The sequence below is a fragment of the Pavona decussata genome, unplaced genomic scaffold (genome assembly GCF_977016875.1).
Source record: "Pavona decussata unplaced genomic scaffold, jaPavDecu1.1 SCAFFOLD_273, whole genome shotgun sequence".
NCBI lineage: Eukaryota > Metazoa > Cnidaria > Anthozoa > Scleractinia > Agariciidae > Pavona > Pavona decussata.
In genome coordinates this window covers 1115001-1129202 of record NW_028145675.1, presented here as the reverse complement: position 1 = coordinate 1129202, position 14202 = coordinate 1115001, and the positions used below count along the sequence as shown (strand labels likewise).

Below are 14202 nucleotides of genomic sequence, written 5' to 3'. Positions count from 1 at the left end.
AAAAGAGTTGCAAAACTCAGCCAAAGGCATAATAAACATTAAAAACAATGACAATGAATGTTTTCGCTGGTGTCATATTCGTCAATTAAACCCTCAAAAGAAAGATCCACAGAGAGTAAAACTGTGCGACAGAGAATTTGTAAAAAATTTGGATTACTCAGGAATCGACTTTTTTGGTTATGAGAAAAAACAGCCGTATCCAATCTATGTCTCAAAAGAAAAGTTTGAGACTCGCTTGAATCTACTTTTAATAACTGAAGATGAGGTTAAGCATTATTGTTTAATAAAGGATTTTAACAAATTTATGTTTAGACAAACAAAGCACAAGTGCAGAAAGCATTTTTGTATGTACTGTCTCCAATGTTTTAGCACAGAAAGTATTTTAGAAAAACACAAAGTTGATTGCATTGAAATCAATGGAACGCAATCAATCAAAATGCCAAAACCTGGGACAAAAATATTCTTTAAAAATTATAGTAAACAGTTACCTGCACCTTTTGTGATTTATGCTGATTTTGAAGCCATTACTGAAAAGATTCCAGATCCGCAGGGGGATGACCAAGAAAAAAGACCCAACACAGAGCAGTATCAAAAACATATCGATTGTGGATATGGTTACAAAGTTGTTTGTTGTTATGATGAAGAATTTTCAAAACCAATCAAAATTTACAGAGGAAAAAAAGCTGTTCACAAGTTTATGGAGGACATGTTGGATGAAGTCAAGTGGTGTCAAAATATTGTGAAAAAACATTTTTCGAAACCTCTTAAAATGTCAAAAGAGGATCAGGAAAGTTTTGAAAGAGCAAAGGAATGCCACATCTGCAAGAAACCTTATACTGAAGGTGATGTTAGAGTAAGAGATCACTGTCATATTTATGGAAATTATAGAGGCTCAGCACATCAAGATTGCAATCTAAATTTTAAAATAACCAGTAAGATACCTGTGGTTTTTCACAATCTCAAGGGTTATGACAGTCACTTTATAATGCAAGAGATTGGTGAGATTGTCAAGAAAAATTCATATGTTGATGAAGAAGGAAAAAAGCATGAGATGGATATAAATGTTATTCCCAATAACATGGAAAAGTACATGGCCTTCATGTTGGGTTATAATCTTTTGTTTATTGACAGCTTTCAATTCATGAGCTTATCCTTGGAAAAATTAGTAAAAAATCTTCCTGCTGATGCTTTCAAATATACTGGACAGGTATTTCAAAAGAAAGAGTTTGAATTTATGACAAAGAAAGGTGTCTATCCTTATGATTATATGGATAGTTTCGAAAAGTTTGAGGAGACTAAGTTACCAAATAAAGAAGATTTCTTCAGCATTTTGAATAATAAAGGCATAAGTGATGAAGATTACCAGCATGCGCAAAATGTTTGGAATGAATTCAGTCTATCATCAATGGGAGCGTATCATGATTTATATCTCAAATCAGATATTTTGTTGTTGGCTGATGTTTTTGAAAATTTCCGCAAAACATGCCGAAAAAACTATGGATTGGATCCTCCTCATTATTTTACATCACCCGGTCTGAGTTGGGATGCAATGTTGAAAATGATGGGAATTGAATTGGAGTTGATGAGTGACGTAGATATGTTTCAATTCATTGAAAAAGGCATGCGCGGTGGAATCAGTTACATAGCCAATCGATACGGAAAGGCAAACAACAAGTACATGAAAGAGTATGATGATAAGGCACCATCGAAGTACCTAATGTATTTGGACGCAAACAACCTTTATGGTTGGGCAATGAGTCAATATCTTCCAACAGGTGGATTTCAATGGTTGAAAGATGAGGAGATAGACAAGGTTGATTTGGCTAAGTATAATGATGAGTCTAAAAAAGGATTGATATTGGAGGTTGATTTGGAATATCCTGAGGAGCTTCATAGTCTTCACAATGACTATCCTCTCGCGGCAGAAAAAGTCAAAGTGACTGAAGATATGCTTTCTGATTATTGCCGTGAGATTGCAGAAAAATTTTCAATAAAAACAGGTATGGTTTACAAGCTGATACCAACTTTAGCAACAAAAGAAAAATATGTTTTGCATTACAGAAACTTACAGTTGTATCTATCTTTGGGGTTGAAACTTAAAAAGGTTCACAGAGTTCTCAAATTTAATCAGAGCCCATGGCTAAAAAAGTATATTGATTTAAACACACAAAAGCGAATGGGGGCAAAGAACTCTTTTGAAAAAGACTTTTTCAAGCTGATGAACAATTCAGTGTTTGGAAAAACGATGGAAAATCTCAGAAAGAGAGAAAATATCAAACTTGTGACAGATAAAGAAAAACTATTGAAATTAGCAAGTAAACCAAGCTTTATAAGCTGCAAAATATTCAATGAAGATTTGGTTGCTGTTCACAAAATAAAGCCGACTTTGCTTTTGAATAGACCGGCTTATGTTGGGATGTGTATTTTGGATTTATCCAAAACGCTGATGTATGATTTTCATTACAATTACATCAAGAAGAAGTATCCAGATGCGAGGTTGTTGTTTACAGACACAGACAGTTTGACATATGAAATTGAGGCAAACGATGTATATCACGATTTTTGGCAAGATAGACATCTTTTCGACAACAGTGATTACCCAGAGAGTAGTCCATTTTTCGATAAAGCAAACAAGAAGGTAATTGGCAAATTCAAGGATGAGTCACCTCAAATACCAATTGTGGAGTTTGTTGGTTTGGGGTCAAAAATGTACTCCTATGTGAAAGACAATAAAAAAGAGGCGTCAAGAGCAAAAGGAATAAAAGAAAGTGTAAAAGAGCAAGAATTACGACATGAAAATTTCAAAGACGTACTTTTCAATGGAAAACAGATGAGTCACACAATGAGGGTGATTAAGAGCAAAGAACATCAAGTAGGAAGCTATGTTCTCAACAAAACATCACTAAGTTGCTTCGATGACAAAAGATATATTTTGAGTAATGGAGTAACCAGCTATGCTTATGGTCATAAAGATATTTGATTCAAAAAATTTAGATAAAATCTTCACATAAAAATCTATGTGAAGATTATTAAATTTCTTTTTTATACACATAATTTTTTGTAGGAAGGAGTCTTTTGTGTTTTTCAACAGGCGATAGTCTCTTGTGTTTTTCAACCTTTTGATTTTTGAGAGGTAAAAGTCTGTTTTGACTTTTAACAGGTGATAGTCTCTTTTGTTTTTCAACCTTTTCTGTCTCTGTTTCTGAATCATCTTCCACTAAAAAATCATCAAATTTTAAATAGTTTAAAACTTTTTTAACATTTCTTTTTCTTTCATTCATCTTTATTTTAATACAAAAAAATTTTTTTAAATTAGTTTCATGCGCATGCGCGCTAAGATGAGAAAAACTCAAGTCAAATTTGTGTGAAATTTTATCTGTGCGCTCGTGGGGCTTTCAGTTAAATGTTGAGTCAAATTTGTGTGGGATTTTTGAGGTGTAAAAAAGATGGTCCGATGATGTAAAAAAGATGGCTCGCCGGTAGCCCCATATACTATACTACTAAAGAGGACGATTTGAAACCAAGTAGAACTGATGACTATATTCCACATCTAATCGACGTCTTTTTGACTGTACTTATTTCTAGAAAATCATTCCACCGTGAGAGTAGTACTACAGAAAGAATAATCAGGCTGAAAGAAACTCTTACATAAGATCCCGTGTTTTCATTTACAAACGAGGTTGTGAAAACTCCAAAAAGCGCGTTATTTTCTTGTGTTGTAAAGGCCCTGTGTAAAAACACAGAGATTCTGAAGCTTATCAATAAGTACGGCTATTGCGTAAGTTATGACCCAGTAGAAGAGATCGAGACCGAGTATGCCCTGATTGGAAGTTATTAACGAGCAGTGAGAAAACCGGCCAGTGTCACGCAGAAGAAGGCCAGGTTCACTGTCGCCCCAATGTAACATTGATAAACTAGAGTGTACACTAGAGTGGGTGTGTCTGGAACATCTCATCGCGTGTGTTCCATCCTCGTCACGGAGAGGAGAGGGAGAGAGAGAACGCAGACGAGTCAGATGACCAAGACTAAGCACCAACAGTAGCGAAGAAATGCAGGAGATCCCTACCAGCGACTGTGGTGGCTAGAGAGGTCACCGAGTACTCCCGCTGAAAACAGAAGGGTCCAGGGGAACTGCCATGCATTCAAAACCTTGCAGTAAGTTCTTATAGTGAAAAAACAAAGGAACTGACACTGCGCTACCTTGTGTGGCTCGAGGTCAGAAGCGCGAAACGCACCCACTATTGCTAGTGCCTGGGTGGCCTGGCTTTAACATTAAAGTGAGCGAATATGTTGTGGTTGTGGAGAGCACAATTAGTTATTTGGATACAATAGACTGCCCTTCCACTGACCCTGAAGACTGTGCAGAAGGGGCGGTCTTGAGGATGTGAGATAAAAGATCGGCTGCAGTTGCATGCTATTGTTTGTGTTTTTGATCAGCCTTTTTGTGCCAAGGCCATGGAGGTTTACTGGAAACTACTGAAAACACAGGGAGCTATTCGTTACCCTAGTCATAACGATGGCAGGGTTTCATTTGTTGTTAATGCTCTTGGGCGTCATCGGAGGTCAATTCAGGCATGCAGGGCTTAGAGAACTAGCTGTCCAGAGCGATGTCGTGGCAGAGGGTTCTGACGGTGTACAAGACAAGAACATACTCCCTGACTATACCGTGAAGTCATGGGACAAGCTGCTCAGTGTCGCCGCAAACAAGCCTGAGATAGTCAAATTTCTCGTGCCACAATGGAAGACAGAAGCATTCCGAGGCAGGATCGGCAACTGGATCATGCACGTAACAACTGAAGATCAGTCCTATCGACTAGACGCAACCACATGCAAACCTGTTCCTGAGCTAGAGTGTAATCACAAAAAGGCTGATACGCGTTTGGTTCTCCATGCTCGTGACGCAGGGGTACATGCATCATCGACTGATGACACTGGTGTCTTTGTCCTACTTCTTGCTCATAGCCGAAACCTTAGAAAGTGCTACATAAAGAAGGGAAGAGGTGCGAAGACCAGAATAATAGAACTTTCTATAGTTGTTAACAGCTTAGAGAAGCAACTCGACCCGGGCATTGACAAGCACTGCTTCATGAAAGCCCTAATCGGCGTACACATGATCACAGGCTGTGATACCATCTCTTTCTTTCCTGATAAAGGAAAGAGGAAGGCAGCCCAGCTTCTCCAACGCAATGAAAGGTAAGTCCGAGTTTTGGCAAATAACGGAAAGGAGTGGGCAGTATCTGAGAAGACCTTTAAACATACGGAGGCGCTTGTGTGTCAGCTGCACAGGAAGAGGATCCAGAGCGTGGATGTCCTGCACCATGAGATCCACTGCGCCAGAGGCAGTCAAGTCGAGTCAGAGGCTCTGCCGCTATGGGAGCCATCTCTACGACGTCACGTTACAAGAGCAAATTCAATCTGAAGAAAAACCATCGTTCAGCTTCTGGTAATCCCCTCCCTTCATGGGCACGGCTGGGGAAATAGACAACATCTTTAACGTCCTGGAATTTGTGTGGCTTGGGTCTAAGCCAGCGCCAGAAGAGGTCCTGGAACTACTCTCCTGTACGTGGAAGAGAGCATACACGGTCGAGAGCTGCTGGTGCTAGAAGCTGGGTCTGAAGTGCATTGACATGTGCAGTATCCAGTTTGAGAACTTGGCGACTGATAATGGTGTTCAGTATGAGAGTGGGGGTAGTAGCTTTTAAGAGCGCGTGCACACAAAAATCGAACATTGTGCGGCAAACTTTCAAATTTTGAAAATAGCTGAAACTTTGGCTATTAATAGTCCATATTGAGTTATTCATTAGTAGTGATAGATGTTAAAAATTATCCTCGTTAGTGGATCCCCTTGGATCCCCTTGGATCCCCTTAATTAATATTCCTAAGCGTCGAGTCCATGACGTCATCTATTGTGATAACCTAGGGAAAAAATGCGTTCCTCCATACTAATGAAGTGTCGAGGTTTACTAATGAGCGTCACTCTTGCACAAAGGAAACAATAGACATGCCCAGGCTTGCCCGCTCTATTCCCACCCTGATTGGATCTTAAGATTTATATTGTCTGTTTAAAATAAAAGCGCCAATTTTAACGAAAGCGTCATTCCTTCATTCAACTTGAACTCGCTGGGAAAACTTCGTTCGATTTTTAAAACGTTAGTACCGTTGAAAATGGCTTTTTTCATCAACGTTATTGATCTTCAAGCTGCCTTGAACGCTTGTTTAACTGTCCGCGACTGGGAGGTGTTGTTTGAAGCCCCGTTTGCTGGGAAAATTTATCTCCGATATTTCAGGTTATTCGTGACGATTATCGATCATTACCGTCAAAAAACAAAACACACACACATATATACACAAAGTGGCGCTGAAAACTCTATATTTCAAGTTTGTTTGACTATTACAAGACCGTTTTCTCCTATCTATCTCGTATCTCGAGGAAATAAAAAACTATTAAAGTCACGCACCGTTAGTCAGTTAATTATGCGGGTCCACGAGCCTTAAGTTGCATACAAATTAGTTCAGTTCTGCTGGAAAAACCCAAGGGAGTATCTTGACGCATTAGTATATAATCAATTTTATATAACTTAACAAGGATCAATTAAAACACGCGACTTATAATTGCTAGCAATAGAACCAGACAAGAGATACCGTTTAAAAAACTTTATTAAAAAACAATGAAAAAAAGAGTCAAATACAGAGCGATTTTAAGCGGATGAAATTAATTAATCTTCATCTTCTTCACCCATGGAGTACTTGTAAGGATCAAATTTCTTTTGCCGACGTTTCCTCAGCCGTTTGCCATGAGCTTCATGATCATCCAAATATTTTCCAAATTGAATCCGACGCCTTTTTCGCTTCGGGGCTTGTTGTGATGGGGTTTCTACTGTGGGAGGAGGGGTCAGGAAAGGAGGGTTTGAGGGTGGTGCAGGCGTGAGGCTTTCTTTGTATGGTTTTTGAGAGATAGCCGCTTGTGTTAATTCAGGTGTTACGTTAAAAGGGTTGAGGGGAGTGGGGAATGCTGCCGTGGCTGTCGAAGAATCTAGTGCCCTTGATGTTAAGTCTGGAACAGCGCTGATTATTTCTTTCGGTCGTGTTCTTGAATTTAATTGTTCTTTAAAAGCCAGGTATCTGTTTTGCAACTGAAAGTATCGTTTAGCTTTTTCATCTTCCCGGAGATCGTTTCGAGAAAGCATGCCATCCATACTGCCCTTTATTTCTTCCATAGCTGGAAGTACCGGGGGTGTCGCTATGTTTTGCTGCTTCAGATATTTTAAAAGCTCTTGAGGAATGTTTTCTTGAAATATTGCTTGCTTAAAGCCTTCTTCGCTGGGGAGGACGTTTGTTCGCAATCTACAGTTGTCTTGGGTAGTGGTTTTCAGATCAATCAACAGATAACCAAAAGGTCTTTTCACAGCCTCTTCGTACTGATTTAAAAAGAAATCCGTTTGGCCGGGATACATTTGCTTCGCCAGAGTCAAGATTTGCAATTTGTCTCGTGGATTCTTAAATAACACCAAATAATGACTGTTAAGGCTTATGCTGCGGCTACCTTTTCCCTGATGGAATAGATTCTGCACGATATAAATCACACTGAGATTACGATGATGAGAACCATGAGTAAAGAGGTTCACAATCCGCTTGTCTTTACTGGCGTCAATCATCTGATCATCAAACACGATCAAATTCCGTGTGTTTACATTAAAATAGGAATCCAGCTCCAAAGCCTTAGGAATGCCCTTGACGAATTCAATATGTGGCATGGCGACTAGCATTTCTGTGTACGCAGGCTGCCATTGTGAATAACACCAAACGATCCTCTCCGGGGGAGGGTGAATTGTCTCTGAAGCTTGTTGCAATAGAGATCGAACCCAGGCCGTTTTTCCAGACCCCGTCATCCCAGCAATCATGGAAGTAAAAGGATGCTGGAAGCGAAACCGCTGACATTTTTCTGGAGAAAACGGCATAGCTCTGAATGGTGTGAAACTCGGCGACTCATTGTGCTTATTAAACATATGTCTTTGCATGTTATCTTTTCTACTAAAGGATTTTTCGCAGAAAGAACAGAACCAACTCATGTCAACTCAGTGAAGACTTAACGTGAACTGAAAAAAAACATCGAATGTGTCACATTTATATAGAATTAACCCCTATTGTTTTCCCTCCTCCTCCTCCTCAATTCTATTGTTTTCCTCCTCCTCTCCCTCCTCCTCCTCAATTCTGTTGTTTTCCCTCCTCCTCCTCCTCCTCTTCCTCCTCCTCCTCCTCCTCCTCCTCCTCCTCAATTCTATTGTTTTTCCTCCTCCTCTCCCTCCTCCTCCTCAATTCTGTTGTTTTCCCTCCTCCCCCTCCTCCTCCTCCTCCTCTTCCTCCTCCTTCTCCTCAATTCTATTGTTTTTCCTCCTCAAGTCTATTACTTCCCCCACACCCTACACAATAAAAGGGGGAACTTACTTTCTTAAACTCATTCCATGATCATGTCTCGCGTTGTAAAGAACAACCGAGGTTTCCTTCAGCTCCTTTCTGATTGCCCTTCCAAGCAGCGTCACTTTCTCTTGAGAACAGCTACTCCACAACAGTTGCATGCGTTATTGCAAGTTATTTATAACGTACTTACAGAAAACATACCAGTGTCTGAAGAAGTTAGGGCCATATTGCGTTCGCATAAGGATGCTCTTCTAAATCTTGCTCAGCGAAATGTTCCTTACAAGACAAAGAAACGCATCCTTGTGCAAGAGGGCAGTGGGTTTATACAAGAATTACTGACCCCTGCAATTAGTAGCTTGTGGTATCTTATGTTATAAAAGAGACCGTGGATTCTGAAATTTGGTCATTTGTGTCTCTCTTTTAACGAGTGCTGATCAATATGAAGAGAAAGATAGATTTGGTTGAAGAAGAACACGAGAGTGAACATGAAGAAAGCGAAAGTTCTGATGATGAAAGCGAGAATGAAGAACCAAGAATAAAAGATGTCTTGAACAACCTTTCCAACGCCGTTTCCAGAAAGCACGCTTCTGAACTATTGCATAGTATGGCTGCTTCTAAAAATATCTTGTTCTGGACACCTAGTGGACTGTTACTCCGAAACCAGCGCGCAATACCAGTAACAAACATCTCAGAGCTGGTCGAGTATGTGTTACTCCCTCATAACGAAGATGTCGCCAAACCCCGTGCGCTCAATACTTTCCTAGATGGGCTGGCAGAGCTCGGAGTGAATAAGCAACTAATCAAAAATAAAAAACTTCTAAGCGATTTGTTAGAAAAAGAAAGAGGATTCCAGGATAAAGAGGACGAATCAGGTAATAAGGCTAATGATGAAAACTTGTCGGACAGCAGTGAAGAGGAGGAAACCAGTTCTGAAAATAGTCAACCCGAAGAGTCTCATAACAGCGGCCCGGAAAGTGATTGGGAAGAAGAAGAGGCTGAGAATAGTAGCGACTCAGTTGAAAATTCAACAATAGCTCAGGCAAAAGTTCATGATCCGTGCCGACACTGCAACAGTTCACATGGATATGATACCGTAGTCATGAAATGTCCTAAGTGCTTTTGGGAAGATAACTGTAAAGTTTGCCCTATATGTGATCACAAGATTCCTCTTGAACGAAAGCACGCCAAGGAATTTCTCCGTCGATGTTATGATTGTGGAGCGATCACACACAAGGATGAAAGGACATCAAAAATGACATTCTATCCCCCTAGCGATGACGAGGATAAAGATGATTAACGCTGTCATAAGAACTTTGCTTTGTACTTGAATTGTTAAACGATTTAAATAAAGAATTTTCAGTAAATTCTGAGCGTGTTTTATTTTTTCAGTGCGCGCCAAACATAACATGCAAATTAATTTAAGCAGGCAGGAATCGCTGTGTACCCTTTATTGTTTTTTAATAAAGTTTTTTAAACGGTATCTCTTGTCTGGTTCTATTGCTAGCAATTATAAGTCGCGTGTTTTAATTGATCCTTGTTAAGTTATATAAAATTGATTATATACTAATGCGTCAAGATACTCCCTTGGGTTTTTCCAGCAGAACTGAACTAATTTGTATGCAACTTAAGGCTCGTGGACCCGCATAATTAACTGACTAACGGTGCGTGACTTTAATAGTTTTTTATTTCCTCGAGATAGATAGGAGAAAACGGTCTTGTAATAGTCAAACAAACTTGAAATATAGAGTTTTCAGCGCCACTTTGTGTATATATGTGTGTGTGTTTTGTTTTTTGACGGTAATGATCGATAATCGTCACGAATAACCTGAAATATCGGAGATAAATTTTCCCAGCAAACGGGGCTTCAAACAACACCTCCCAGTCGCGGACAGTTAAACAAGCGTTCAAGGCAGCTTGAAGATCAATAACGTTGATGAAAAAAGCCATTTTCAACGGTACTAACGTTTTAAAAATCGAACGAAGTTTTCCCAGCGAGTTCAAGTTGAATGAAGGAATGACGCTTTCGTTAAAATTGGCGCTTTTATTTTAAACAGACAATATAAATCTTAAGATCCAATCATGGTGGGGATAGAGCGGGCAAGCCTAGGCATGTCTATTGTTTCCTTTGTGCAAGAGTGACGCTCATTAGTAAACCTCGACACTTCATTAGTATGGAGGAACGCATTTTTTCCCTAGGTTATCACAATAGATGACGTCATGGACTCGACGCTTAGGAATATTAATTAAGGGGATCCAAGGGGATCCAAGGGGATCCACTAACGAGGATAATTTTTAACATCTATCACTACTTTCATTGCTGTGTGGTTCATTTGTGAAATAACCTTTTGATTTGGCAGAAAATGACCAAGATTGATTTCATAGCCAGACACGAGAAAATTCGGGCTGAAAAATCAGTCATTTTGAAGCAACCCACTTGCCCTTCTGATAAAGCTAGAAGACATTTATTTGTTATCAGCTTGTTTTACAACCTTTTAAGGTTTTATCTTTTAATTCCCATCAAGATCGATCGAGCTTGTAACACTGAGACCGACCAGAAGAAAAGGGACCCGTAAATCTATAGAAATCGCTCGCCAAATTGAAAACATAATTTATCCTACTACCTTTATCACAAATCAAATGAAACTGTAAGAGTGAAGTAAGGAGGAAATGGGCTTTTAGCTAAAATAAAAATTTTTCTGGGGAAACTTAATTGTGCTCTGTGGGAGAGCGCTCAAAATCTGACAAAATCGCAAAATCAAACCGAGATTGCGTGACGCACGGTGAGAAATATTGCAAACGTACGTATTTCGGGAAACATGCAGACCTTTAATTCAGACCTAACCGGATGGAAATACATTAATGGCCTTGTTATTGTTGCTGATTTTTATTATTCATCATTTTGTTTGATAACTAAAATGTTTAACAGCATATTTGTTTCATTCAAGCTTTCCCTCGCTCCCTCCCCAATTTTCACGTAGCCAGTAGTGCACATATTTGTCTCTTTACTTGGATGATTACGAGTTAAAAAAAAAACCGAATGCCGATGATCACACATTATAGGAAGCTGGCAAAACAGAGACTAATTCTCTAGTTTTTGCTTAATTTTAGACTCGGAAATAATTATTTTGCTGACTCTTGAAATTAACTATTTGTGCGTGTTGTTATACTGATAGCCAATTATAAACGAAAGTTATGGAATTTTTCCCACCGAACTTTCTTACTTAGAGTAACGCGCTTTATAAAGCTAGCTTGTTTTCTTGTATTGTGCAGCACTAACCGATAGCAGCATTCACATCCGATATATATGACTCTTACAACATTTGTGAGCTACTCATTAAAGGACCCTAGTCAGCCTCCGCCATTTTCGATGCCATCGAAATCATGGATATTGCAAGGTGAAGTGAAATCTTACTGCTTTACTGTAAGTTATGTTCCTGGAAATATGTTTCATTATCTTTAGTAGTTTCACAGTGATTTCGTTCATTTCCACATGCTCCGAATAAAATATAATAGCCAAACTCTCGCATATAAACAAAAACAAAGGTGTGGCTGAGTAGGGCCCTTTAATTCCATCCTTAGCTCACTTTCAGTGTTACAGTCAACCCAGGTCACGCGTGAACAGTATTTCCAAGAATGAAATGAACATTCGAATTTCTCTTTGTAATGTCCGACGTGTGAATGGAATGTTGGACATTTCTCTGGAAATCGTTCCGAAAAAGACGCATTAACTTAAAAAAAATGTTCAAAATACTTGGGAAACAATTGTTATTCTTGAAATATTTAATTTTGCAATACAAAGAAAAATTCGTAGCTTTATACCGTCAGTAAGCTAGGGAAATTTATACGGGAACTCTGAAATCTCGTTGGCGATTTTTTGAAAACTGAGATGTAAATTTCAAAACTCCGTTCAAATTTCAAAAATATCGTTCACGCGTGACCTGGGTTGACTGTAATGTTACAGAACATCTGTGAAGCCTTCGGACTTGACACATCAGAAGTTAAAGTCAAACGGAAAAAGCCATTCGTGGACATGATTTCAAACCTGGTGCAGGGCTGCAGTTGTCAAGCCAGCAAGTGCTCGAAATGAAAACAGTACATGTTGTTAATCTTTAGGGCAGGAAAACACGAGCCGTTTTATTTATTTATTTACTTACTTATTTATTTATTTATTTGTTTATTTATTTATTTATTTATTTATTCACCACGACATACATTCATAGAAAGTTACAGTGAATAATAGACTAGGATCTTACATACGTTTTGTTGTAAATGTGAAGGCTCATTTAGCAGTAATTTTTTATTGTATATATGCCACTTAGATGTATGACTCCCTGACGCGGAAAGAACTTGAAGGCCGGAGTTTTATGAAATACAGTGTTCTAAAAGAGTACCCGTCCTTCGAGTACCCGCCTCCTTCCAGGAATCGCTCCCCTTTGACAAAAATATTATAAGTAATCGCCTCTCTCGAATGATCGCCCTCACCCCACCCCTCTCGGCATCTCCTCTTTTTATCCAGCAAAACTGATCAGTGACGATTCAAGCTCTGACGCCAAGGATATTGACCTTGAAAATTACACTTATGTCCAGGATCGACCTTGTTAGCAAGAAATTGCTAGCAAATTATTTTCGCAATTGTCGCAAAGAAAACGGATATTAGAAAAGTATATAGAAGAAATAGCAAAAATCGCAAAAGTAACAAGTCATTTTCTTGCCATGTGAAAGACTGAGTAACAAATATCGCAAAAATCGCAAGAATAACAAATGTAACAAGATTCAAGACGTAGAAAAAGATGAAGGCAAGAAGGGCCCCGAAATGTCCGCAAATATCGCAAATATCGCAAAAGTAACACGGATTTTTCTTGCTAGCAAAAACCATTCATCACAAATATCGCAAAAATCGCAAGAATAACAAATGTAATAAGATTCAAAACTTAGAAGAAGATGAAGGCAAGAAGGGCCCCGAAATGTACGCAAATATCGCAAAAGTAACAAGGATTTTTCTTGCTAGCTAAAACCATTCATTACAAATATCGCAAAAATCGCAAAAATAACAAATGTAACAAGATCCAAGACGTAGAAAAAGGTGAAGACAAGAAGGGCCTCAAAATGTCCGCAAATATCGCAAATATCGCAAAAGTAACAAGGATTTTTCTTGCTAGCTAAAAACATTTATTACAAATATCGCAAGAATCGCAAAAATAACAAATGTAACAAGATCCAAGACGTAGAAAAAGGTGAAGACAAGAAGGGCCCCGAAATGTCCGCAAATATCGAAATATCGCAAAAGTAACAAGGATTTTTCTTGCTAGCTAAAAACATTTATTACAAATATCGCAAAAATCGCAAGAATAACAAATGTAACAAGATTCAAGACGTAGAAAAAGATGAAGGTAAGAAGGGCCCCGAAAAGTTCGCAAATATCGCAAAAGTAACAAGGATTTTTCTTGCTAGCTAAAACCATTCATTGCAAATATCGCAAAGATCGCAAGAATAACAAATGTAACAAGATTCAAGACTTAGAAGAAGTTGAAGGCAGGAAGGGCCCCGAAATGTCCGCAAATATCGCAAATATCGCAAAAGTAACAAGGATTTTCCTTGCTAGCAAAAACCATTCATTACAAATATCGCAAGAATCGCAAAAATAACAAATGTAACAAGATCCAAGACGTAGAAAAAGGTGAAGACAAGAAGGGCCCCGAAATGTCCGCAAATATCGCAAATATCGCAAAAGTAACAAGGATTTTTCTTGCTAGCTAAAAACATTTATTACAAATATCGCAAAAA

General features: G+C 38.8%; 2 protein-coding genes across 4 annotated transcripts in view; both read right to left on the bottom strand.

Moving 5' to 3' along the window:
* LOC146455513 (uncharacterized) overlaps positions 1-14202 on the bottom strand; it is a 149120-nt gene that overhangs the window by 60790 nt on the left and 74128 nt on the right. The gene's annotated exons all lie outside the window — the stretch shown is intronic.
* The window catches only part of LOC146455517 (uncharacterized), a 16847-nt gene continuing 9361 nt past the window's right edge, over positions 6717-14202 (bottom strand). Inside the window, exons 5-6 of the mRNA XM_085094177.1 lie at positions 7544-7942; positions 6717-7354 (exon numbers count right to left, since the gene is read on the bottom strand). Coding sequence (XP_084950303.1) covers positions 6717-7354; positions 7544-7942 — 1037 coding nt within the window. The remainder of the gene's footprint in view (positions 7355-7543; positions 7943-14202) is intronic.